The sequence below is a fragment of the Geotrypetes seraphini genome, chromosome 1, assembly GCF_902459505.1.
Source record: "Geotrypetes seraphini chromosome 1, aGeoSer1.1, whole genome shotgun sequence".
In the NCBI taxonomy this organism is placed as follows: Eukaryota; Metazoa; Chordata; class Amphibia; order Gymnophiona; family Dermophiidae; genus Geotrypetes; species Geotrypetes seraphini.
In genome coordinates, this window is record NC_047084.1 from 182,581,911 (window position 1) to 182,608,921 (window position 27,011).

Sequence of the window (27,011 nt, forward strand, 5' to 3'; positions counted from 1 at the left end):
ATATCCCTAAAGTTTATTGGCTGGTGGAAATTGCAAGTTGTTCCACTGATTGTGGTTTTTCAAATCATCAACTTTGTAAAGTAGATCCTTATGCATACAAGTCAGCTCATCCTGTCAGATCCGAGTCTTTGTCAAGGATTCTGCCTGGTGGAGAAGAAAACAGTGACAGAGTTCAAACAAGTGTGGAATGAACACAGAGCATCTCTAATCAGAAAATAATGGGTTTACATTGAAGGAACTAAGGCCAGTACTGGGCAGGCTTGCACGGCCTGTGTCCCGTATGTGAACATTCAGTTGAGGACGGGCTGGGGGAGGGTTTCGATGGCTGGGATGGTTAAGATTGGCTGGAGTGAACTTTGATGGAAACTCCAGTAGATGGAACCTAAGCACACTACTGGTCAGGGCTCTGGGTTTCTGGCCCATATGGAGCATGTATGTTTGGGCAGACTAGATGGACCACTCGGGTCTTTATCTGCCATCTTTTACTATGTTTGTTCTTTAAAATGAGAATCCAGTCCAGGTTTTTTCTTCCTTAATACTGTTAAAGAATTGAGAACCGAAACTGGTGCTCGATGTTCTATTGGGCTTTTCCCTTAATAGTAACATAGTAGCATAGTAGATGACGGCAGATAAAGACCCGAATGGTCCATCCAGTCTGCCCAACCTGATTCAATTTAAATTTTTTTTTTTTTTCTTCTTAGCTAATTCTGGGCGAGAATCCAAAGCTTTACCCGGTACTGTGCTTGGGTTCCAACTGCCGAAATCTCTGTTAAGACTTACTCCAGCCCATCTACACCCTCCCAGCCATTGAAGCCCTCCCCTGCCCATCCTCCTCCAAACGGCCATACACAGACACAGACCGTCCAAGTCTGCCCAGTAACTGGCCTAGTTCAATCTTTAATATTATTTTCTGATTCTAAATCTTCTGTGTTCATCCCACGCTTCTTTGAACTCAGTCACAGTTTTACTCTCCACCACCTCTCTCGGGAGCGCATTCCAGGCATTCACTACCCTCTCCGTAAAGTAGAATTTCCTAACATTGCCCCTGAATCTACCACCTTCTCATTGTGTTTTGTGGCACATGGTAAGACATACAGAGCCAGGACAGTAGTGGAGGCATGGTGCTCATCTGATAGATTTGGGTTTCACTTGTACCATCAGCTTCCTTATTAGCTCTTACTCCTTCTACTAAAAATGGCAGCAAGTGCTGGACAAGACCCACAGAACCACTAGATCAAGGAATCTCAAAGTCCCTCCTTGAGAACCACAATCCAGTTGGGTTTTCAGGATTTCTCCAATGAATATGCTTTGAAAGCAGTGCATGCACATAGATCTCATGCATATTCATTGGAGAAATCCTGGATTGCGGCCCTCAAGGAGGGACTTTGAGGCCCCTGCACTAGATAATCGGCAGCAGACTGATAATTTGAACACTTGTCTTTTGAGTTTTGCAGTCTGTTGCTCTCATATGGAGCCGTTAGTCTTGCTTTACTTTGCTGATCCATTTATATGTTATTGCGCTTGTGTGTTGAGGAATGAGTGCTTTCTGGGATTAATGTGTTTGTTCAAAGGAAAAGAGTCATAATCTCCTATATTTATTTAGTTTTTTTAAATTTATATACCGCATAATAACTATGTGATTTACAAAATTACATGCATGCATATTTAAGAAATGTTAAACATGTTTCAACAAGACAAACACAAAAAGACATTAATGGTATCATTATTAAAATCTTTTAAATTCATCCTGCAAGATCCCGTAAAATCATTTACAAGACAAGAAGGCATTAACAGAGAATAGCATTGCCACAGGAAAGTATTGACAAATAATTGCGTTTTCAACATTTTCTTAAAGTTCAGTCTCCCATCACAGAATCGCAAAATACCAGGCAGCGCATTCCAGAGCTTGGCACCAGCTACAGACATTGTTGCCCCAATCTTAACATGAGATACTAACATCTTACCCTCCAAACTCAGTTTCATACTATTTTCAGATCTCAAACATTTTCTGGGTTGATAGATTAAAAAAAAAAAACCAACCCTTTAGTACCATTGAAGAAACGTGATATAAAATTTGATGTATGACTGAAAGAATCTTAAACTGTACTCTCTGCTGCATAGGTAACCAATGCAATTGTTTCAACATTGGGGTTATATGAGTCATTCTTAAAACCCTAGTAATCTATCTTGCAGCAGAGTTAATTAACATCTGCAGTGCCCTCATTTTCACTTTAGTAACGCCCAAATAAAGAGAATTGCAATAGTCCACTCTACTTAGTATTAATGATTGCACCACACTATGGAAATCATATGCTGATAACATAGGTTTTAATTTATATAACAATTGCATAACCCATCCAAATCGTTTTCAATATTTGTTTTTCCATGGTCATACTCCGGTATCGTCATCTCTTTTTTGACTAACAGTTTCTCACCCATCACTTCAACACTTTCTAACTTAAAGTTATCCCTTTGGCTTTTCACTACCATCACCTCTGTTTTGTTAACATTTAATTTCAGATTATGTTCATCCATCCATCCCACAATCATTTCCATATATCATTGCAAACATTGCTCAGCAGTGAGTGCATCGCTCACCGGAAAAAAGGAATAAAATATCATCGGTGTATATTCGGTATTGCACTCCCATCTCCTGAAACTTCACCCCCAAAGTAGACATATAAATATTAAACAGAATTGCAGAACCCTGAGGTACTCCCCTTTTAACCTCCACAATTCTGGAAACAGATAGCCCACGCCTTACTCGCAAAGCTCTATCTTTTAAATATGATGCAAACCAATGCAAAACCACCCCCGCTAAACCTAAATGCTTCAATTTCAACAGCAACGTATCCAAATTTACTGTGTCAAATGCACCTGTTACATCAAGTGATATCATAAGATACATCTTCCGTTTATCAATTCCCTCTTGTAAAACCTCCATCACAGAGAGCAGTATGTGCCTGACAGAACCCAAATTGAAATGCATCAAGGTAATTATTTTGTAATATGTAGTCATTCAGTTGGTTTAACACTACTTTCTCAATCACCTTACCCAAGAAAGGTACGACAGAAATAGGACAAAATTTTTTTAAGTTCTCAACATCCAATTCTTTTTTCTTTAGTATTGGGGTAATTGTAGATTCCTTACACCCCTTAGGGAGTTGTCCCCCCACCAAGGATTTATTAACAAATGAGGTAACAAAAGTACTTAAAACCAAAGGTATCTGCTGAAGTATACTAGAATTACATGGATCCAAATCCGCATGTGTTGGTGAAATATGTGTAATAACTTGATAGATCTCCTCCCTACTTACTGTCTTAAATGATCGCCATCCCACACTTGGCTCAACAGAATCATTCTCCAAACATCCCCCTCCCTTAGATTCACTAGGAACTACCTCCCCCAACTTCTTCTGTAAATAATTTGCATATTTATTAACACCTGGTTGCTCCTCATTACAAAAATCATTCTTTCCCTGTAAGAGAAATTTAACCTTCTGAAAAAGTTCATGAGACCTATTCTAAGCATTATTAATCCTTTCTCGAAAATATCTGCTGCGTTCATTGCCACATAATGCCCTAGAAACATAGAAGATGAAGGCAGAAAAGGGCTACAGCCCATCAAGTCTGCCCACTCTGCTTACCCACCCCCCTGTCTATGCCCTCTGATGCTAAATCCTTCTTTATCATCCTGATCTTTCATTTTTCTCCATTTCCTCTCTGCTCTCCATACTTCCCTTCTTGCATTAATAACAGCCTCTGATCTCCAAGGACTGGTTACTGAGGTGGAGGAGGAGAGTGGGTTTTCTTCTGTTTTTTGCCATAAATAATATATGATTTTCTCATCTAATTCAAGGGAAGCTTAGCTTTTGAAACTAGAAATTCCATGCAGCTATTTGTTTTTAGCTTTCATGGGGCTCATTTTCTAACCTTAAGTGCTAAAGCCTATTGCCATGTTTTTGCTCTAGATCAGAGGCTTGGACTCTGTATACTGCATAGACAGCATGGGACACACAAATGGTGGCTTTGTGGAACTGGGACCATGCCACAGAATGGGGGGAAATCAGGTAAGTGGGACAGCCAGAGTGCATGAGACAGAACAGATTATACCACCAGATGGTGAAGGGGATATTGGAAGCCTTTCTCAACATAATTTTTAAAAATGTGAAATTTCTGATTACATTCTTTAAAGGGGAACATTGTTGCCAGACATGAAGTGATGTGTGTTGCCTTCATGAGTTTTTGCAGAATGTATTTCTCAAAATAAATTAGTTACTGCAACAACAAAGTAGGTATTAAAATAGTGAGAAGTAATCACCTAAGGACTGTGTTTGTTCAAAGTCCAAAATTTACTCATAAAGAGGAAGAATTAAAGCTAATCTGAAGAAGGACCAGGAGCTCATTGTGAAAAGTCAGCATTGTTTGTGTTGTATGTAGGAACTTAGGGCTCCTTTTACTAAGGTGCGCTAGCATTTTTAGCACATGCAGCAGATTAGCGCACGCTAAACCCGCGCTATGCGGCTAGAACTAACGCAGCTTAGTAAAAGGAGCCCTTAATATATGCACATTATATAAAATTTTCAAAGGGCAACTACTCACATAGTTTTACCTTTGAAAATTCACAAGTTTGATTTGGTTTATTTAACCCAGTGTTTCTCAACTTCTTCAAGCCAAGTACCCCATAAGCCTAACAAATACCAACCAAATACCCCTGCCTAAGCTCCACCCCAGACCCCACCCCCATAATAATATAATCTTATTAATACATAATGGTAACCACAAAATGAAAAAAACACAAAGTACACTGTACGCAGAGAAAATGTTAATTATCATTTATATTTGGGGGTGGTTTCAAAGAGGTCAAGGCAGATAACTTTAAAATATTCAATCAGTAACAGCTATAGAAAAATAGACAAATATAGAGCAAAATATAAACAGCAAATATAAATTCACAAAACTGACACATTTTGATCACTAAATTGAAAATAAAATCAGTTTTCCTACCTTTGTTGTTTGGTGATTTCATGAGTCTCTGTTTGTACTTCCTTTTGACTGTGCATCCAATATTTCTTTCTGCCTCCTGCATGTTTCCTCTCCTCCAGACTTCATTCCATTCCCCAACCAACATCTCTCTCTCCCTCCATGAGTCCAAGTAACCCCCCCCCCCGAAGCTGACCCTGCCACCCGAAGCTGACTCCATCCCCCCCCATTTTTCTTCCTCTCTCCCTGCCTGCCACTCCCCACCGCTGAAGCCACCGCCAATTCCTCCCTGCCCCAACCCCATAGCCGACCCTGCCACCTGCCACACTCCATTCCTGCCACCGCAGCAGCAACAGGGACGGGCCAGGCACATGCAGAAACTGCATGCAGCCAGCCCACAAGCCTACCCCCTGACATCAATTCTGACGTCGGAGAGAAAGTTCCGGGCCAGCCAGGCAGCGATTGGCTGGCCCAGAACCTTCTCTTCGACGTCAGAATTGACTTAGCAGGGAAATGCTTGTGGGCTGGCAGTTGTTGCATGCGCCTAGTCCGTCCCTGTTGCTGCGGCAGCGGCGGGGGTGGGGGTGGGAATGAGTGTGCCGGGTGGCAGGGTCAGCTTTAGGGGTGGGGCAGGGAGGAATTTGCGGCAGTGGCTTCAGCGGGGGAGGGGGGGCAGGCAGGGAGAGATCCCAGGCTGCGGCCATTCCATGTACACCCCAACAGTTGGCCACGTACCCCCTGGGGTACGCGTTTTGCAGATTGAGAAACACTGATTTAACCTGTTTTATTTCCTAACATGGAAGTAAAGCACAAATGTACATGAAGCTTCCAAGTACTTTGCACCTAAGATTCTTGTAGTCAGTTAAATGGATGTAAAATAACAAATGTTTGTGTACTGTTTCATCCCCTTCCCACCGAAATCTAAGAACTCCTTCAGGAATGCCTCTTGTTACCCATGGCTAAAAGCTTGTGTGTCATGGAAACCAGTAAGTGCTTTTAAGTTGGGCAGTGAAGAGCAGTTTTCAGCCAAAACATATTATCAAGGCTTTGAAAATTATGCTGCCCTTGCCTATATAAGGGTTTTAAGATAAAAATTAATGACAAATTCAAAAAAGTAGATAGTTTGTGATTATGATTTTCCTAAGGCTCACAAATAATCAAAGCAAGATGTTGGGTCTTCTAAAGTCACAGAAAGATAAGAAGGCAAATTACTGCAGTACAAATATAGTCCAAACACAGAACAGTAATATAAAGTCAGTAGCTGTTAGAAGCTCATACAAATACCAAAACAACCTTATAATTATTGGAAATAATGAGTCCAGTGAGCGTAAAATATTAGTCCATCAGCCCAACAGGTTTTGACATATGATGCCTGCTTCAGGGGCAGAATTTAAAAGTGTCTGTTGGACAAATGATACACCTAGGCAGTTGTCTATAATACTTGGTTGTACTTGTGGGGTCCCCTGTTGCTATAGGAAGTGGAGACCCCACAAGTACAAACTTATAAATGTTCTAGGCAACTACCTAGGTGGATCATTTGTCCAATAGACACTTTTAAATTCTGCCTCTGAAGCAGGCAGCATGAGCTGAAACATGTTAGGCTGGTGAACTAATCTAATCTAATCTAATCTGGTATTTGTGTATCATGCAATACCTATATAGGCTCAAGGTGACTTACAGTGAGAAAGGAGAAGTTAAGACACATGAGAACAAGGAGGGTAAGAGAGGGATTTAGCGGGAGATTGCGAAGGACAATACATAGAAATTACAGTTTGAGAATTCTTAATATTAGGGAACTATTACTAAGAAGGGGGAGTGTTACTTAGGTCAAGGATTTTTGGTCTGAGTGGAGATGGAAGCATGTTCTCGTTAAGATCTCATTTAGTTGAGGAGGGGTAGAGTTCAGGTATCAAAAAGAAGAGTTTTAAGTTTCTTCCAAAATGTGGTGTAGTTAGATTCTGTTCTGAAAGTTTCTGTGAGGTCATTCTAGGTTTTTACTACCAAGTGCAAGGTTTTTACTACCAAGCGCAAGTTGGATTCACACCTTCTTGCAAATCACATCGGGGGATACGGGAAATCCGGGTCTCCAATAAGGAGCACCTAACTGGGCCTCCGCATGTGCGGATCGCCGGACTAGATGGACCTAGGTCTGATCTGGCGAAGGCGTTTCTTATGTTCTTAAGAAGGTGAGCACTGAGTTGAATATTCGTTTGTACTTGAGATTTTTTGTTGTGGGGAAGTTCAGTTGTATCATGTTGAGATTTATGCATGAGTTGGACCATGCCGTGGAGAATAGGTGAATAAGTGGTGCAGCTGAGTTTCCGTAGAGTGGAACTTCACAGAAGACCTTCCAGATGTTGGAAAGGACCCCATCCTTCTTGACAATGTACTCTCTGTTCTGAAGAAAGTGGGTGAACCAGTTTAGAATGGTATCCGCCACTTCTGTCTCAGAGAGTTTCATTAGGAGAAGGTGGTGGTCAATGGAGTCGAAGGCGGCGGATCTGTTGAATTGAAGAAGTATTGCCTATCGGCCCGTGCTTAGTAACTTCTTAATTTCGGTGAGAATGAGGAGTTCGGTGCTCTGCTGCTGTTGGAATCCGTATTGGGAGGGATGAAGGCAAGAGTGCTGTTCAATATATGTCATGAGTTGCCTGCTTGCATGGGTTTCTAGGAGTTTGGTAAGTAAGGGTATCACAGTGCTGGGCCTGTACTTTGTGGGTGTGGAAAGATCAGCATTGGAAGATTTTGGTATTGGAGTGAGTGCTATTTTTCCCAGTAGATAGCCTTGATTAAGCATGTTGTTTAGGAGATTGGTATCCAGGTGATGATTTATTTAGGCATAGAGGAGAGAAGATAGAGAGGCAGATACCCAGGGGGCTGCAGCAGGTGTATAATTTGGATATTAGTCTTTTTGTTTCGGAGGTTGATAGGGTGGTAAAGGAGGTCCACGTTTGGTCTGCATTGTTAGGTTCCAAGGGATGCTCAGGTGTATAGGGGATAGCGCTTGGATGATGGTCATTTTGGCCACTTCTAACTGAACTGTTGGGATGTCCTGTGTTTTGTTGCAGTGGTGGTGTTAATTGTCATACCAGGTGAAATATTTTTTTGTTGTCCAGAGTTTTGGTTCCTATTTTGTTGGCGTAATAATTTTTCTTGGCCTCTGAGATGTTGTGCTTATTTGTTTATTGCTGTTCTCCGCAGTGTTCTGTTGTCCCAAGATTTGCTCTTTCGACATGTTCTTTCTAGTCATCTACACCATTGTTTTTCACTTCTGAGGGTCTCAGTAAACCAGGGAGTGTTTTAGTTTTGCTTTATTTTGTGGGTGTGTAAGGTGGTAAGAGTGTCAAGGGTATTAGTAATGGATTTATTCCAACAAGCTAGCATTGCAATTACGCAGTCTGAGGGGGAGGTCAGAGATTTGGTTACTCTGGTTCAGAATAGATCTGGGTTTGTTTTACCACATACTAATTTTTCTTCTCTGGTAGTTTTGTTGTTCTGGTTTCCCGATGTAATCTTGTGATGTTCAGGTTGAAGTTTAGGAGGTAGAGTGGTCTGACCAAGGGACTGGAGACCATTTGATGTCAGAGGCAAGATAATAGGGGGTGGACATGAGGAAGTCAAGGATGTGACCTCTTTCATGTGTGGGGCCTGAAAGCATGATTGTGATTTGGCAGTCTTCGAACAGTGTTTTGAGTTTGATGACATCTTTGGTTGTGGTTGATTCAAAAGGCAGGTTTCAAGTTTCAAGTTTAATAAGTATTTGATTAATCGCTTACTCAAATATCTAAGCGATGAACAAATCATTCAATTTACAGATAATACAGGAGTTATAAAAGACAGATGGACATTTCCAAGAATGAGCAGTTTGGTGTGATGGCCTGCAGGCTAGGCTTGATATTATTTCTATTAATTTGGGGATTGCATTTGATTGGGAATTCTGTGGTCTCTAGACCAGAAGGATTCCGATGTTGTTCAACGTGGAGTTGGGCTTATCCTCTAGTTTGCATGCTTTGTATTCCAGATCTGGATGGTTGGCGGAGTCAGTCTCTGTGATGGTGTATGTGTTTTTGTAGATTACTGCTAGGCCGCCTCTTTTGTGTTTCCTAGGAAATTGAAGCATGTTGTAGCTTTGCAAACATATGTGGGGGGAGTTCTGTGATGAATGACAGTGCTAGGCCTTTTGTTTCGATTAGCTCATTTAGGAAGAATAGTTTATTTACCACTGATCTCGCTTTGGCATACATGCAGGGGATAGTGGTTGAGAGTTTTGTCATTTTTTGAGTTTTCTGCATGTTTAATAGGCTCTAGATTGGTATAGTTTCTGAAGAGGGGTAGCTTTCGCTGTCTGTTGTTGGTATTCCATTTGTTCCAGAGTATGGGGATGGGGTTTTGGCAAGGATCATAGCGTTCTTCGGGTATAGTATAAGGATTTTGGGGTCTAGGCCTTTGTTGGTTGAGGTGCCATGGGGAGATAGTACTACCAGTGTGAGATATGTTCTGTATTACTATGAGGTTGGTGAGGCATAGCACTAGTAGGATTTGAGTGAGTGGAGATTTCATCTTGGAATGCTGGAAGGGAGAAGAAGTTAGTGCAGAGGGAGAGGTCTTTGGGCTGGAATAACATCAGACCTGTGGTAGCATGCTCTTAGAAGATGTTAATAGCGTTGTTTAGGAGAGGGTTTTTGGGGGGTTTTGTAGGTCTGGGTGGATGTTGATTCTTACCTCCTTGTCCAGGTGGGTTCACAGCAGGGAGGAGGGGAGGACTTGGTTGCTGGGTGGTCTTTTGGGAGGTGGAGATGTCCTGAGGCGTTGTGATGCTTTGCTGGTATGGGCTGGGAGGCAGTGTTATCCCTTTATGGTTTTTCTGCAGCGTTTGTCTGGACCCTGTCTTTTGGGTAGTCTTACTGCGCTCAGTCACTGTGCAAAGGAGCGTGCCTTTGGCTTGTGCCTTAGGCGTCGCACTGAGCGATGATGCACCGCTAGGCGCGTTGCCCTAAATGGCATCACTCCGCACCGTAAGTGACTTGGGGAGGCAGAGTCTGCCTCCCAAGTCCGCCCGACTCTTTCTCCCTTGCGGTCGATGGCCGAGGCTTCATTGGGGAAGTTCCTAGTGGCTGTAGAGCTGCTCTGAAGAGGAAAGCTTTTAAAAGATTTTAAATCCGGCGCTGCAAGGGACATTGGGGGGTGGAGTTCGTCTCCCATGCCAGCCTGACTCCTTCTCCCTTGCGGTCAAAGGCCCAAGGCTTTGTAGGGGCAGCTCCAGGTTCTTTGGAGCCATTATTTTTATTAATTATAAGGTTGTTTTGGTATTTTTATGAATTTCTAATAAACAGTAATTGGTTTTATATTGCTACTCTGTGTTTGGGTCATTTAAGATCCCAAAAGGGAAATGAGATTTGGTTCTCAAGGTTTCTAATGATAAATTTAGCTAAATTTTGTTGCAAAAGGATATCCCTTTTAGAACTTGAGAACTCCTCCCCTTCTGCAGTGGAGCACAGCACCCTTCCCCTCTTATCCCCCCATCAGTTATTCCTTCTGCAAGCGAACTCATAAGATGTGTTTTGCTCTGCTCTGTTTTTTTTCTTTATTATTTTTTGCCCTTCGCTTGGAGGCTCAAATTCTGTTCCAGTGGGCAGAATTACCCCTGCAGGCCTATTTGAGAAGCTGCAAGTCACCCCAGTATTTCGTCAATCCCTTCAGTGGTGGTTAACACTGACAAACTTGTTCAGAGGCCTCCTCTTCCACACTCTGCCTCATCAAAAAATATTGACAGTGGATACTTCCATGTTCAGGTAGGGAACTCACCTCGATGGCCTCCACACTCAGGTCACCTGGAATATTCAAGAAAGATCTCTCCATATCAATCTCCTCGAACTTCTAGCAATCCACAATGCTCTCCATACCTTCCAAGATTGCCTTCTCAACCAAGTAGTACTGATCCGAACAGATAACCAAGTAGTCATGTACTCCGTGGATGAATAGAGAGGTACAGGGTCTCACTCATTTTGTCAAGAAGCAATGCAGATATAGACCTAAGCGATTCCTCTCAATATATTTGTCAAAGCTGTTTATTTAGCAGGAAAACAGAGCATTCTAGCAGAAAAGCCGAGCAGATTCTTCCAACCTCACGAGTGGTCACTCAGCTCAACTGCCTTCTGTTAGATATTCTCTCATTAGGGAACTCCTCAGATAGATCTCTTTGCTTTCTAAAACAGTCACAGTCTTCCGTTCTTCTGCCTCTGAATATACACTCCCAATCAACTAGAAACAGATGCTTTCCTGCGAGACTGGACAGACAAGTTTCTCTATGTATTCTCCCCAATTCCTCTCATCGGGAGAACTTGATTCAAGCTCTAACAGGAACCAGTCAACATGATCCTCATAGTTCCTCGTTGACCAAGACAACCCTGATTTCCTCCTCCTCTTCAATGCTGTGTATGGGAACCCATTCCACTACAAATCTTTCCAACCTTGCTAACACTGAATGAAGGGCCCCTTCATTGCAATCTACATTCATTGGCTCTCACAGCATGGTATCTCTTTCCCAGAGTAGATACGTTCGCTCTATATACACCAGTATGGGCCATCATTGAGGCTTCCAGGAAATCTTCCATGCAGCGTTGCTACTACTTCAAGTGGACTTGTTTCATCAATCAATCATTACTTCTGGATACATGTCCTCTGACATCATTTCTTGACTATCTTCTGCACCTATCCATCTCTGGCCTTAAATTACTTCAGTAAGAGTACATCTCAGTGCTTTTCACACACCACTTGATAACTGCCAGTTCGGTTCTGTTATTGTATATAAAGTCATTTGATGTTTGTCCTTTATTTTAGCATGGGTTCATAATTTATTTGTCATACATTCAAAATTTCTTAGCCTATAATTCCTTTTGCTCTATTATCTAGAATTTTAGGTTGTTTTATATGTATAGTAACTATTACAAAGATTTATTAACAGCATTATTATGGTTAGCTTTTTAGAATCAATGAAGCTGATCAGCTGATGCAGTACGATCAGTGCTTGACAAAAGGACCTGATGGATCAAAAGTTATGATTACCCACTGCGAAATAAAAGAGTACAAAGAGTGGAAGTTATACAAGGTAGGTTCTAGTCTGTGGGATCCTATTGCCAGTGTTTCCTTAATTCATCCTTCCAAACATACCACACCATCCAATTTTTTTAAACAAAAATAAATACTAAATTACTATTACCTTCTGTCCTTGAATAACTATATTCCATTTCTTTATTATACTTACTGTTGAAAATCTTTTACTGTAATAAGAAAAAGAAAAGTCATCCTTTGTGTCTAACTCTCTTGACCTTTTCATTTGATTCTGCTTTGCTTTTCCTTAAGAATCAAATTTTTACCCTTAATTCTCCCTGCTGAAAACTTGCATGCATCAAAACTGGCAACTTAAGAACATAAGAAATTGCCTCCGCTGGGTCAGACCAGGGGTCCATTGTGCCCAGCAGTCCGCTCCTGCGGCAGCCCATCAGGTCCATGACCTGTAAGTGATCCTTTGACTAAAACCTTTCAATCCTCATTATTCTTCTATCTATACCCTTTTATAAACCTATCTCTACCTCCATCTATATCCCTCAATCCTCGTATCCTTCAGGAACTTGTCCAATTCCTCTTTGAATCCCCTTAATGTACTCTGTCCTATCACAGCCTCCGGAAGCACATTCCAGGTGTCCACCACCCTCTGAGTGAAGAAAAATTTCCTAGCATTGGTTCTTAACCTGTCCCCTTTCAATTTCTCCGAGTGCCCCCTTGTTCTTGTAGTTCCCAATAGGCTGAAGAATCTGACCCTTTCCACCTTCTCCATGCCCTTCATGATCTTGTAAGTCTCTATCATGTCTCCGCTTTTCCAGGGTGAAGAGCCCCAGCCTTTCTAGCCTCTCAAGGTATGAAAGGTTTTCCGTACCTTTTATCATTCTTGTCGCTCTTCTCTGAACCCTCTCAAGTATATCCATGTCCTTCTTTAGGTACGGCGACCAATATTGGACGCAGTATTCCAGATGCGGTCGCACCATCGTGCAATACAGCGGCATGATGACTTCCTTCGTTCTGGTAGTAATACCCTTCTTAATAATACCCAACATTCTGTTTGCCGCCTTTGAGGCTGCTGCACATTGTGCCGTTGACTTCATTGTTGTGTCCACCAACACACCCAAGTCTTTTTCAAGGTTACTTCCCTCTAGTACTAATCCCCCCATTTGGTAGCTGAACATCGGGTTCTTTTTCTCTGTATGCATGACCTTGCATTTCCCTACATTGAAGCTCATCTGCCATTTATTCGCCCACTCCTCCAGTTTGTTCAGGTCCCTTTGTAGGTCTTCACATTCTTCCAGTTCTAACCCTGCTACAGAGTTTAGTGTCATCCGCAAATTTTATAACTTCACATTTCGTCCCCGTTTCTAGGTCATTAATAAATACACTGAACAGCAGCAGTCCGAGTACCGACCCCTGCGGAACTCCGCTCGTGACCCTCCTCCAGTCTGAGTAGTGGCCCTTCACTCCAACCCTTTGCTTCCTGCCTGCCAACCAGTGTTTAATCCATCTGTGTACGTCCCCTTCCACCCCGTGGTTCCCCTTCCTAAGTAGCCACTCATGGGGTGCCATTATCGAAGGTGCCATTAATTGGCAGGCACCAATGTGCACTAAGCATTGTTTTATAAGGTAGGCACCTAGGAAAACAGATCCTTCCGCCTGTTATTCAAAGTTAAGCACCTTTTATAGATTTGCATCTAGCAGTGCCAAAATCAAGTTAGATGTTATTTGTTTAGTTCACTGTATATTAGGCCAGGGTTTTCTCGGTCTAAAATCCTGGCACCTCACTCATTCCATACCCAAACTCCGCCCCATATCCACACCTACTTTTCGGGTAAGCATCTTAGTGTAGATGCCTACATGGCACCTACGAAATTAGAGGGGGTGGGGCAAGGTACACAGAAGCAAAAGATGACCTATGGGGGAAGCCACTGCTTGCCCTGGATTGGTAGCATGAAATATTGCTGCTCCTTGGGTTTTAGCCAGGTATTAGGGACCTGGATTGGCCACTGTGAGAATGGGCTACAGGGCTTGATGGACCATTGGTCTAACCCAGAAAGGCTATTCTTATGTTCAGGGTGCCACAGCCTCTTGAGCTGGCCCTTGTTGAATTTTACTGAAAGCTGAATTAATGGACTAGAGACCATTTTGAGGTTGCTTTTAACTTTTATTTGCCTGTTTGAGGTTGCTTTTACTACTACTACTACTACTACTACTACTACTAATTATTTCTATAGTGCTACCAGACACACACAGCGCTGCACAGAGTCACAAAGAGTAAGAAAACAGTCCCTGCTCGAAAGAGTTTACAATCTAAACAAGCAAGACAGACAAACAGGCTGTCATGGATACAATTAAGGGGAATGGTTAATCAACGGGCTGGGTTGGAGGGCAGAGGAGTAGGGTTAATGGTTGAAAGCTATATCAAAAAGGTGGGTTTTCAGGCTGCTGTTAAACAAGGGAAGGGGCTTGACGGACAAACTTGGGTAATTTATTCCAGGCATAGGGGGCAGCTAAATGAAAGGAACAAAGTCTGGAATTGACAGTGGAGGAGAAGGGTAATGCTAAAAGTGACTTATCTGAGGAATGGAGTTCTCTGGAAGGTGTATAAAGAGAGAGAAGCGAGGAGCGATATTGAAGGGCAGCAGAATGAACACAGTTGAAGGTCAGCAATAAGATCTTGATCTGTATGCGATGGCAGATAGGGAGCCAGTGAAGAAACTTAAGTAGAGGGGTGACATGAGCGTAGCAAGGTTGGTAGAAGATGAGTCGCGCAGCAGAGGTCTGCACAGATTGCAAGGGGGAGAAGTGACACTGAGGGATACCAGTTAGGAGTATATTGCAGTAATCTAAGCATGAGGTTAGGAGAGCTTGAACAAGGGTCCAGGTAGTGTGCTCAGAGAGGAAGGGGCGAATTTTGGTGATATTGAAGAGATAGAAAATGAGAGGTCAGAATCGAAGACCACTCCAAGGTTGCGAGCAGAGGAGACTGGAACAATGATAGTATTATTTACAGAGATGGAGAAAGGAGGAGGAGGAGCATAGGGTTTAGGAGGAAAGAGGAGCACCTCAGTCTTGGACATATTTAGTTTCAGATGACGGCAGGACATCTAGGCAGCAATGCCAGCCAAACAAGCAGAAACCTTTTTTTGGACTTTAGATGAAATTTCAGATGTAGAGAGGTAGATCTGGGAGTCATCAGCATATAGGTGATACTGGAAGCCATGGGAGGAGATCAGGGCACCGAGGGAAGAGGTGTAGAGAGAGAAGAGAAGAGGTCCTAAGACAGAACCCTGGGGTATACCAACCTCTAGCGGGGTAGCAGCAGAAGAGGACCCACCAACACATACACTAAAGGTGCTTTTGGAAAGGTAGGAGACAAACCAGGAGAGGACAGATTCACAGAATCCAAACGAGGACAGCATATTATGAAGTAAGCTGTGATTTACAGTATCAAAGGCAGCAGACAGGTCAAGAAGGATAAGGATAGAGTAAAGGCCCTTAGATCTGGCCATGAACAAGTCACTGCAAACCTTAGTGAGGGCAGTCTGTAGAGTGTTGGGGGTGAAAACCAGATTGTAGAGGATCGAGAATCTGTTGAGCTGAAAGGAAGTCCAAGCAGCGATGGAGAATAGCACACTTGAGTATCTTGGATAGGAACGAAGTTGTTTTGTCGATGTAATTGTTTTGCCCATGTATGTATTTGCCTGTTTAATATCCGTTATTTTAATCATTTTCATAAGAAATTAGGGAGTTTCATTTATTGTTTGTCTTGAATAGACTGTATCTTCTGTTGAGCAGGGATTGTGTTTTAAGTGTTTGTGTAAAGTGTTGCGTGAATCCAAGATAGCACTACAAAAATGATTAGTAGTTGTATGAGTGCAGCAGGGACATGCATGCTTGATAAGGTGGCTTAAAAGATTTTTTGTTGCAAAGCTGGAGTAGCTTCTCATTCGGACAGTGGCATCACCCATGCTGTGAGAACACCAGCTGCATGTAAGTATGGTTCTATCCCATGTAGGTTCCATTACTAATTGCTGGAACAAGTCTTCCTAAGGAATCCAATATCTCCTTCCTTCTAGAAGACACCTTAGCAGTGACAGCCCAATGCCAATCGGAAAGCTGCAGAATAATAGTTTTGCTTGCTTGTACAAATTTTAAATTGTCCGGCAGAGATAGCTCTGTACAGTAGGCATTGAGGTCCTTCTGTTTATTATTGTCTCTTTCATGCACTTGTAAAGAGAGTGTCTTTTGCCTACCTGCATTGTAGGTTGGATAGCATCAGAACTAGCACAGAGGTGCATCCAGCAACTATTCATCTAGAGAATGACACGGTGACTGTTACCTGCGGGGAAACAATTAAGTGGTTGCCACAGGTATGGGGGACAAGGTCATTCACCACCCCATGGAGTGGTGAATGGCATTGTCCCCACAGTAAAAGATCTGCTGAGTTGCCTCCCTTCCCCTCTGGATCAACAGCTCCCCTTGTGATTGCGCGTGCAACAACAGTGACTCCAGCAGCCACTCTCCCTCCCTATCGGTGGTAGAACAGTCGCCCCACCCTCGGACCCAATGCATTCACCACCGGGGATTCCATTTATAAACTGAAGCCAACACGAGGGCTTCCTTCCCATGTCAGAGCTGACGTCTGAGGGATGCCTTTCTGGTCAGCTGGGGATCCTAGTTACCTTGACGGCCTCCTTCCAGCTTGGCTGCTTCTTCTTGTCTTCAGCGCCAGCCGCACTTGTTTGTCGGGACAGCGTGCAGCGGCTCTTACACGCTGTATGTGGCTGATCCAGAAGCTGATCTGGTCAGCCATGTGCAGCATGTAAGAGCCGCTGCGCGCTATCCCGGCAAACAAGTGCAGCTGGCGCTGAAGACAAGAAGGAGTAGCCAAGCTGGAAGGAGGTTGGTTGAGGTAACTGACCAGAAAGGCTTCCCTCCAACGTCAGCTCTGACATCGGAGGGAAGTCCTCGTGTCTGCTTCGGCGGAGGGGGGCATACCCAGCTGGACAGCCCTGAAGGGAACCAGTAAGGGATAGAGGGGATAACGTGGGACAAAGGAGGAGCACATTGGGACACGGGTGGGGCATAAATTTGGAACAAAGGCTGGAAGGCAGGGAGGGGGACATGAACATGAGATACAGAAGGAAGGGAGAGGCATTAACTTGGGACAAAAGGAAGGGAGGAGGCATGAACTTGGGACACAAAGGAGGGAATAGAAAGGAAGAATTGTTGGGCATGAGTGTGTAAGAGAAGGAAAGAGATGGTGCACATGGGGAAAGAAAGGAAGAAAGAGGAAAATTGGTGGGCATAGAGAGAGGAATGAGGTAGATATACATGGGGAAGAGAAGGATGAGAGAGAGAAATGTTGGATATGATGGTGGAGAGGACAAATTAAAGGGGGAGGAATGATAGACATAGTGATGGGAGAGAGGTGTGGCATGGTGCTGGAAAGGGGTGATAGAAGGAGAAATGTTGGGCATGGGGCTGGTGGGTAATGGTGAAAAATGCACATGATCCGGGGGGGGTGAGAGGAGGGTGTGGGAGTGCCGTCCACACATATGCTATGGAGCTAAAGCTAGGCAGTCTGTGCAGCATTCAGTACAGACTGCTTAGCTTTGGCTCCACAGCATATGTGCGGACGGCACTCAACAAATGTGTCCCCTGAAAAAGGTGCTATTTAGCAGCACCGAAACAGGGATCCTTGTTGGGACCCTTTTAACGTTTGGGACCCTCGGCCACAAGAGGGCACCCGCTCAAACTCAGGGGCGGAAAATTTCATGGCGACACCAGAAAGTATTTCTTCACAGAGAGAGTGGTTGATCATTGGAACAAGCTTCCAGTGCAGGTGATCGAGGCAGACAGCGTGCCAGACTTTAAGAATAAATGGGATACCCATGTGGGATCCCTACGAGGGTCAAGATAAGGAAATTGGGTCATTAGGGCATAGACAGGGGGTGGGTAGGCAGAGTGGGCAGACTTGATGGGCTGTAGCCCTTTTCTGCCGTCATCTTCTATGTTAATTCAATAAAGACCCAATTTGGTTAATTGGACATCCACCTTTTCTTTCTCCTGTTTGTGTTACTTTTTCTCAAGACAAGGGGTTCTTCTTTTTGTACGTATTTTTGGTACCATTTACTGAATCTGGCTTTCTTCTTTTAAGCAACAACTGAAAGAGCCATTTATTTAAGCTGGTGCAAATGCTGAAATGATATTTATATGGCAACAGTCTTTGGATGTGCTTTATGAAACTGTATTATTTATGTGTTTTATGCTGACTTAATTATTGTTTTCTACCTGCTGAGTTTTATTGTATATTTCTAGATTATGTTGTAGATGAGGTATTGGAAACAGCAGAATATAATATCTCAGCCAAATCTGGTTTCAAAGCAGCCTAAGATAAAGGCATTTTGTAGACTCCCAGTATGTCATTTTTTTTGTCTGACTCCATTAAACAAAATAAAGAAACCTAAACCATGAGTACTTTGCTCTGGTCCATTGCCCATTTTTGTGGTTTGTGTGTACCTCTGAAAACCCTGTTTGAAACCTGCTTTGTTCATGCCATTTCCCAGGAGCTGCACAGATATACCCACATTCCTACAGGAAAGTGCTTAGATCGCTCCGAGGTCTTACATCAAGTGTTCCTATCTGAATGCGACACCAACAAAAGTACACAGAAGTGGGAAATGAACAACATTCTCAATGTTTAGGGAATCCAACTGCCCTCCCGCATTCTACCACACCTGAAAACTACTGCAGCTGGTGACTTTGCACAGCTATGAGCCTAAAGCCGTATGAATGGATAAAGGACAGTAATGAACTGTGATATTACGGTAGCGTTGCCATCCTGCAGTTAATGTTTACAAAACTGCTTTTACCTTAAATTTGATAGATGTTTACATCTTTTGGTTTTAGGATAACCTTTGTAAACGTGCCTCTAGCTGTGTTTCTAAAAGCAAAGTTAAAGGCATAATTCGTCTTATTTGGGACTCTACTCAGGATTTGAAGGCATTTTTTTAATATACACTTGAAGATGATTCTAGTAGCCAAACTTTTGTTTTCACTTATGATTGTCAGCCTTTTGCATTTTAAATTAATAGGAACTGATATTCAAAATATTTGTCCAGTTAATATTGGAAATCAACCAGACAAATCTTCACTTTGTCCCAGCGACCGGTTTTCTTTTGTCTGGCAAGGATATCTGGCAAAAGTGTAACTGGTTAAAAAGAGAAGGAATCAAAAGCATGCTGGAGGGGGGCACGATTAACTTTTAACCAAATAAACACTATGTGGTTAAACATAACCAGTTAAGTCTAGTTGAGAAAATTTGCTGACCTTAAGTTAACCAGATAACTCTGCTGACTAAACCAATTATGTCTTTGAATATATGGTTAAAAATAATTGGATAAGTTATCCAGTTGTCTTTAATTCAATATCCTGCAGCTGAATATTAATCTGACATTTTATAAAGCACTGCCACAGATAATTAGTAAAGGTTGCCTTCATTCACAGGCATGCTGCTTTTCTGAAGGGAGATTTTCAGCATGCCGCGTGCCTCTTGTGTCTCAGTATATTTATTAGATCCGAAAACTGTACTGTACTAAACTTGAGTAAGGTTTTCACTATGGCTATACTAAATCACATCGCCATGATAGAGATTGCTTTAAATGCCTAGGCAAGAATTTCCAAAGGGTCATACAGTGCGTTGTCAAAAATATCCAGCTACTTGACCGATAACATATGATCTGTATACTACAAAACATACCCAGTAAAATATCGAATCATTGAATATTAACTTATTGGCAAAACTGCCCAGAAATATTAGCCTGACAAAGACTTTTTTGATAAGAGGAAGTATTATAAAAACATCAAGCTATTAGGAAAGGTTCAAGGCAGGATTGTTGGGATTAGTCATTGTCCAGGGTTATGCTTAAAATCCTAGGTTATTTGTCTGCATATACTTCCTTCTGCTGTCACTTTCCACTTTTCCCACTTTAGCTCAAGAGGTTTAAAGAATGTTAATCTACTAGATCACCATAATAGATTAATTTCAAATAATACACAGCTCTAGAAGGGATGAAATGCTAGCTCTTCAACTATAGTAAATGCCAAGATGGGGAATCTCAGAGCTGGCCCCAGCAGAAATGAGAAATGGATTCACTGATAAAGTTGTATTTTAAGTTTTCTTAATAGAAGTAATCAGATTAAGAGGAGTATCTTATTTTCAACTGGATGCTGGTGCTATAGAAGTTACTGATTTACCCAAGATCACATGGGTAGTAATGGAAAAAAGGTCTAAGTTTATGTACCAGGACTCCTCTTGTACCATCATCTAAAACATTAACCACTAGATCTGTTCTTCTCCCAGGCCATTCTCTCCATCTTCCATGTCTGTACTGTCCAAGAGTCAAAGTTTTATTGAAGGGGAACTAAATTTGTAAGTTTTATAGTCGGATTCCAACACTTTATCAAGTGTGAAGATCTGACAAAAAGTAATTTCAAGATCAAATACGATTATCAGATTAAAGAAACTAGAAAATCTAATTGCTCTGTTGTATGTCTCCTCCCTCTTTTGATGACCATTTAACCTTTTCATTGTGAAATAATCATAGTGCCCAGTATCCCAAATCATTCATAATTTGCCTTTTGCTGCAGAACTGCTGGATATAGCATCTTCTCTCTCTTTCCCAAACACTAGCTTATCCTCCCCCTCCTTTTCTTTCTTTTGGCCCTGAAGTGCCATTATCTTTTTTTCTCCAAGCCACTTTTAGTGCTTCACATATGTGCTTTCAGCTTTGCAACCAGTAACAATGACTCTTGTGACATCAAAACCTTTGACTGGTGTTGCATACCTCAAAGAAGAGATGTGCAGTGGAATTTCAGGGAGAAATACAGGCAAGGAAGAAGCTGGTGCCTCTGGATTGGTGGCGAAGGAGTGGTGGCGAAGGAATACAGTATCTTTAGTGGAGAGGGGTAGGAAAAAGGTGGCCGACACCTAAGAGGGAGCTGGTATAGACAGTGCACCGGGAGGTGTCTTGGTGGTGGGGAAGGCAGACCAGTATCTAGGGTTAGAAATAGGCCAGTATTGAAGGTTGATAGAGAGGATCTGGCCTGTTTGTGGTTCAAGGGTGAGGAAGGAAAGAGAGGTAATTAAGCAATATGGAGAAGAGGCCTGCAGCTCAAGTGAGAGAAGATACAGGAAGGAAAAAGATGACAATGCTGAGAAGGAAAAAGAGGCAGGTGCGAGGAAGGAAAAAATAAGTTGGACGAGAAGTAAAGAAGAAAATAACGAATCTGGGAAGGGGAGAAGCATAATGTGAGGTAAGAAGAGAAAACAGCAAGGGGTGTGTACAAAAGAATGAAAAGTGAAATAGGAAAGGAAAATTATACAAAGCTGTTTTTCATACAGTAGGCTAAAATACCAAAAACTAGGAATTTAAATAAAATGGACTTGCTTTATAACTAATATACAGTCATGTAAATTTATGCAAATATACTGAATTTCAAAAATGTTGCTGCAGCATTTCCTAACGCTTGCCGTAGAATCTACCTCTTGTGCTGCTGCTGCTGAAACCCATAATGATCCTTCAGTCTGGGTCTTGAAAAAGAAAAGAAGAACTCACTTGATTGAACTGCATCATTAATTAAAAAAATAAAAAAACCCATAATTTTTGTTTAACCTGAAAATGTAGTCTAATTTTATAATAGGACAGCTAGGCAGAAAAAGTATATGGGAGCATATGTTGTATCTGTTTTATAAAGGCAAAATAAGCACTCATCTGCCTTTCTAGAATTACCTTAGAGAAAGCAGGCGTACACATTTGTGAGCGGATGGACACATATGTGTCTGTATTATAAAATATTGTATCTATAACTATGGTATCTAAAGACAGCTTATAAGGGGAAGCCTACATGCAACCCGTCAATACTAATTTCCCAAATTATATCTATTCGTGGATATCAGACTGTCAGAATATAGCTAGTAAACGGACACAAAGTATGATCGTGTTGGAGGGAGGTTGCCTAGGTTTTTGAAGATAAATCAATTTTGTTAACTTTGAAAATTTATGATAATTAAACATAACAAGTCAATAGAAAATATGGACTAATGAGGAACTGGAAGAATGGTTTTGGTACTGGACAGATTCTGATGGTCCAACATCTATGAATAGATGATATGTGGGGAATTAGTATTAAAGCGTTATATTATAAAATATGCACATAAGTGCCAAGCCTACCCCTGGGAATCCCTGTGCATATACCATAGAAAAGTAGGCACTGTTTCTTTGCAACTATTTTTTAGATACACATAACCCAGGCAATTTTTATAGACCCTTACTAAAGCACATAAAATGTTCTACACATTCCATATAGAATGGCCCTCAAAGGGGGCGGAGCCTGAAGATCGAGGACTGCAAACATATGGAGTAATAGCTCCTCCACACCGGCATCATTTAAAGATTATTGTGGCATATTCAAACCATCTCTTTATCATCTTTACCACTGAACGTGTGCACTATACTTTCCTTCATGACACCGCCAAAAACTACCAAAGGAGACCAAACACCGACGCCACACTCCAGTAGCAAAAGGCTGAAAACAGACCCCTGCAGCCTGAAAAGATGGCACTGAAACATGAGGACTCTCATCAAGGAGCTGCGTTCCATTAAACAAATCATGCAAGAGCAAGTAGAAGAGACCAAACTACTTTGTGTGGAGATTGAAGCCCTAAATGCTCAATTTGTTGATGTTCGGCATCGTCTTGATGCGCTCGAGGAACAATCGGCTCTAATTAAACCCAAACTTGCTTTAGTAGACAAACACGAAAAACTAATTACTTCTTTTCAACGTGATGTGGTAGATTTGTCGAATCGAAGTCGGAGGAATAACATTCGAATCATTGGTATACCGGAGACTTCGGAGGGGGCGGACATGATCGTCTTCCTCACAGAGTTCCTGCCGAAAACCTTGGGCCTAACTTTTTCCACTCCGGTAACCTATAATAATCACACCACCTCAAACACCGATCCGGATGAACTTAAAACTTTCCTGGACTCCCTGAAAATGCAGTGATTTATCATCTTTGCAGGGCTTTTTTCGATATCTTCATGTTGCTCTTTATCACTTGAATACCCATCTGTATTATTTATACAGTGTGGAGCAGTTTCTTGCTTCGTGTGTTTCTCACCTGTGGTTTGCAGGAGCACCCATAAATTGTGTTTCTAATATCTCACTTGCACGGCTTTCTGGTAGCCATGCAGTGGATTCTTTTCTCTGAACTTCTAACTTTATTTTTTTTCTTTTCTTATCTTTCACAGCTTTTGAATAGAAGTGGTCTCTCATTTTATTGTACATTATGTAATGCTAATTCAGGTCATATTATATATATGTTATGTTTTTTCATGTGGATTCCTGTGATTATTGTTCCTATATATTTCATGATTCTCTTAATGGCTGATTTACATATAATTTTATATAATGTCAATGGGCTTAATCATCCCATCAAACGGAAGAAAATAACCCATTATCTCACCACCAAACATCCTGATGTCATATTTCTACAAGAAACACATCTCCCCTCTGCTGCTGTATCCAAATTCAAAATTATGGGATTTTCATCACATCTTTTTTCACCTGCTACTCACAGGAAAAAAAAAATGGTGTATCTATTCTCTTTAACTCTAAACTGCCCATCAACATTCTATCCCACAAAAATGATGCAGAGGGTAGATGGTATTTGGTACATGCTGTGTTGCACTCAGTTGAATATATCTTTCTGAATATCTATGCTCCAGTCTCAGATGACCCAGATTTCTTTAGAGACCTCCAAACAATTCTTTTAGAATTTAGCTCTTGCTATCTTATCGGTGGCGATTTTAATCAAATACAAGACCTATTACTTGACAGATCGTCCCTATGCAAAACCTCTAAATCCAGAACAAATTTGGAACTTCACAATCTTATAGACAATTTCACTTTGGTAGACCCTTGGTGACTTCTTAATCCTAAAGGCAAAGAATATTCCCACTTCTCCCCACCACACAATACATGCACAAGAATTGATTACTATCTTCTTTCTTCTCCACTATTTCACTCTGTTACTAATGTCACAATTCATCCCATCACTCTTACTGATCATGCATCCATCTCATTGCACCTTACTATCTCCCCCTCTCCCAACAGGACTTCCTGGAGACTCAACAATCACCTTTTTTCTAGATGATGATATTATTAACAAAATAAAATGCTTTACTTCAGAATTATTTCATCTAAATTCTAAAGACCCTGAGATTTGTCCCTGCAACCTTTGGGAAGCATATAAAGCCTCCTTAAGAGGGGAACTAATCAAGTTATCATCTTGGAAGAAAAAATATGGTACGAAAAGAAAAAGAATTAGAACTATCCATCAAACAATTAGAGTCTCAACACATGTCAGAACACACTTATAACCCTTTTATATATCATCAACTTCTGAAACTGAAATATGAATATAACTCCATTATATCTTACAAAGCCAGACAGGACCTTTTCATTTATGCTTCTGGTCATTATATGGGAGATAACATCATGGGAAAACCTCTGGCTAGATACCTCAAAATGAGACAAAAAAAATTGCATATTTCTTCTATTCAAAATTCCACTGGACAAATTCTCACCACTACTGATACCATTGCATCCCAATTCGAACTTTTCTACACTAATCTCTGTAAAACCGAATCTACTTCCTCTGACTCAGACATTGATTCTTTTTTAGCTACAATTGATCACCCCCAACTGAGTTCTTCTACTAAATCTGAATTAGAAACATCCATATATCCCTCTGAAATATTCCTCGCAATCTCATTTTTGGCCAATAACAAAGCCCCTGGACCTGACGGGTACACCAATGAATTCTATAAAAAATTCAATGTTCTTCTGGCCCCTTATCGTCTCGATTATTATAACTTTATTCATAATTCCCATGCAAAACAATTTAACTTTGCTGAGGCTACCATTGTGGTCTTCCCGAAACCAGAGACCCTACCCTTGTTAAAAATTTCAGACCAATATCTCTCCTGAACCTGGATTACAAAATCTTGGTCAAAATTCTCTCGATAGCCTCTTTAGTTCATAAAGATCAAATTGGATTTATTCGACACCGTCATATTGGAGACAACCTGTGACTCTTTCATCATATCAATGCCCATGTCAAACATCTCAAGGAACCCGTGATGGGATTTGCCATCGATGCCGAGAATGGCCCTCAAAATTAGCATGTATGTGGTTCCATAGTTTATAAGGGTAACTTAACAGATATTAAATATCACTCCATAGAGCAGGGGTCGGGAACTCCAGTCCTCGAGAGCCGTATTCCAGTTGGGTTTTCAGGATCTCCCCAATGAATATGCATTGAAAGCAGTGCATGCAAATAGATCTCATGCATATTCATTGGGGAAATCCTGAAAACCCGACTGGAATATGGCTCTCGAGGACCGGAGTTCCCAACCCCTGCTATAGAGCAATATTTGTGTGCAGTTAATCAGGAGAGGGGTAAATCATTTGCTAATTCATTTTGAATCATTTTTTGGTATTTTGATCCAGCAGTTTCTTCTTGCTTCTTTCTATTTCCCGTCCAATTTGAATCAGGACCGGGATTAGGCACTAAGCTTCATTCTCAGCTATTTGGGGCTTCTTCCTCTCTTTGTATTCCTGTCTCAGCATATATCTAGTCTAGTCATTTCAATAGTGGTTCTGGGCCAGGGGTCGTTCTCTTAGGCTCCTTCTGAAGTCCTGCAGTCATGGGCTCTGAATTCAGTACCCAGGTGTCACTCCTGAGCAATGATCATGATTGCAGCAGCATCCATGGCCCAGCAAACCTAGGGAGCATAAAACCTAACTTGATCAAACCAGAAGCCTTCCAAACAGCAGTGCCCAGCAGCTGAGCCACTGAACAAGCCCTCAATTTCCTTAAAAAAAATTATCTGCTACAGCACAGTGGTAAACCAGTCACCTGGTCTAAGCTCTGACGAATATTTATTGAGGTGAAACATGAGGGTCAATGCAGAGAGCAGTACATTAGGGCTCTGTTTAGTTTCGTAATGCACATTTAAAAGAAAGGTTATTCCCCAATGCAGTAAACAAATTGAATGCAAATGGATTGTACTCAAAAACTGTATGCTAATATGGGAGAGCCCACTGGACACATGTTGGCACCCAGAACTGCATGTGCTGGAATGCTGTTGCCAGTGCAATAGGTGAGACATTCTCTAGACATGTAGGTTATCGCCCAATGGCCGTGTGCCCTATGCAGAAGGAATCCACTCCGGATTTTTTTCTGTGACTCTCTTCTCACTGGGAGCTCTAGCACCACGTGTAGTTTTTCCCTTTTGCACTCATGCCTGAAGGAGTGTTTCAGTTCTGCTCTTTTTTCTTATTTTATTTGATATTCTCATCTCTATCCTATGGCACAGGAATGCCAGCAGTTTCTTGATCAGCCTAAGATAGATTCTTTGGTAGCGCAGGTGACTAAGCACACCTCTCTTCCCAGTGAGAGTGGTGTGGTGCCCAAGGACATGCAAGACTGCCAGGTGGATGTGGTCCTCAGGAGACTCTTTGAAGCGCTTGTCTGTCTCGACTACACACACTGGAGAGTGATGAGCCCCCTCCTCAGCTGCTTGTGGCTAAGAAGTCGACTGCTGTGTCTGCCCTACACTATGGCTTAGAAGACTTTCCAACTTTGGTGCGGCCGTATACCACTCAGATTTTGGTAGTCCTTGCCTTATTCCATAGTGTCTCTTTGGGTCCAAGTTGCTGGGCGTTCCTGTTTCAGAGCCCGAGACTTTTTTTTCTCACGTCTCATCCTGACATCGCCAGATTTCTGAAAGGTGCTCTTCGTATTAGACCTCCTATCAAACCACTGTTCCCTGAACTTGTTTCTATCTGGCCTTACCAAGGCTTCTTTTAAGCCTCTGAGAGATGCTTTC

The 27,011-nt window shown here is 41.9% G+C and overlaps 1 protein-coding gene across 2 annotated transcripts in view; it reads left to right on the plus strand.

Moving 5' to 3' along the window:
* GALNT7 (polypeptide N-acetylgalactosaminyltransferase 7) overlaps positions 1-19,085 on the plus strand; it is a 244,538-nt gene extending 225,453 nt beyond the window's left edge. For both annotated transcript variants that reach the window (XM_033942515.1, XM_033942506.1), the window contains exons 10-12: positions 3,972-4,070; positions 11,963-12,091; positions 18,621-19,085. In XM_033942515.1, coding sequence (XP_033798406.1) covers positions 3,972-4,070; positions 11,963-12,091; positions 18,621-18,758 — 366 coding nt within the window. In that variant the 3' untranslated portion in view covers positions 18,759-19,085. The remainder of the gene's footprint in view (positions 1-3,971; positions 4,071-11,962; positions 12,092-18,620) is intronic.
* The last annotated feature ends 7,926 nt before the right edge of the window (positions 19,086-27,011 follow it).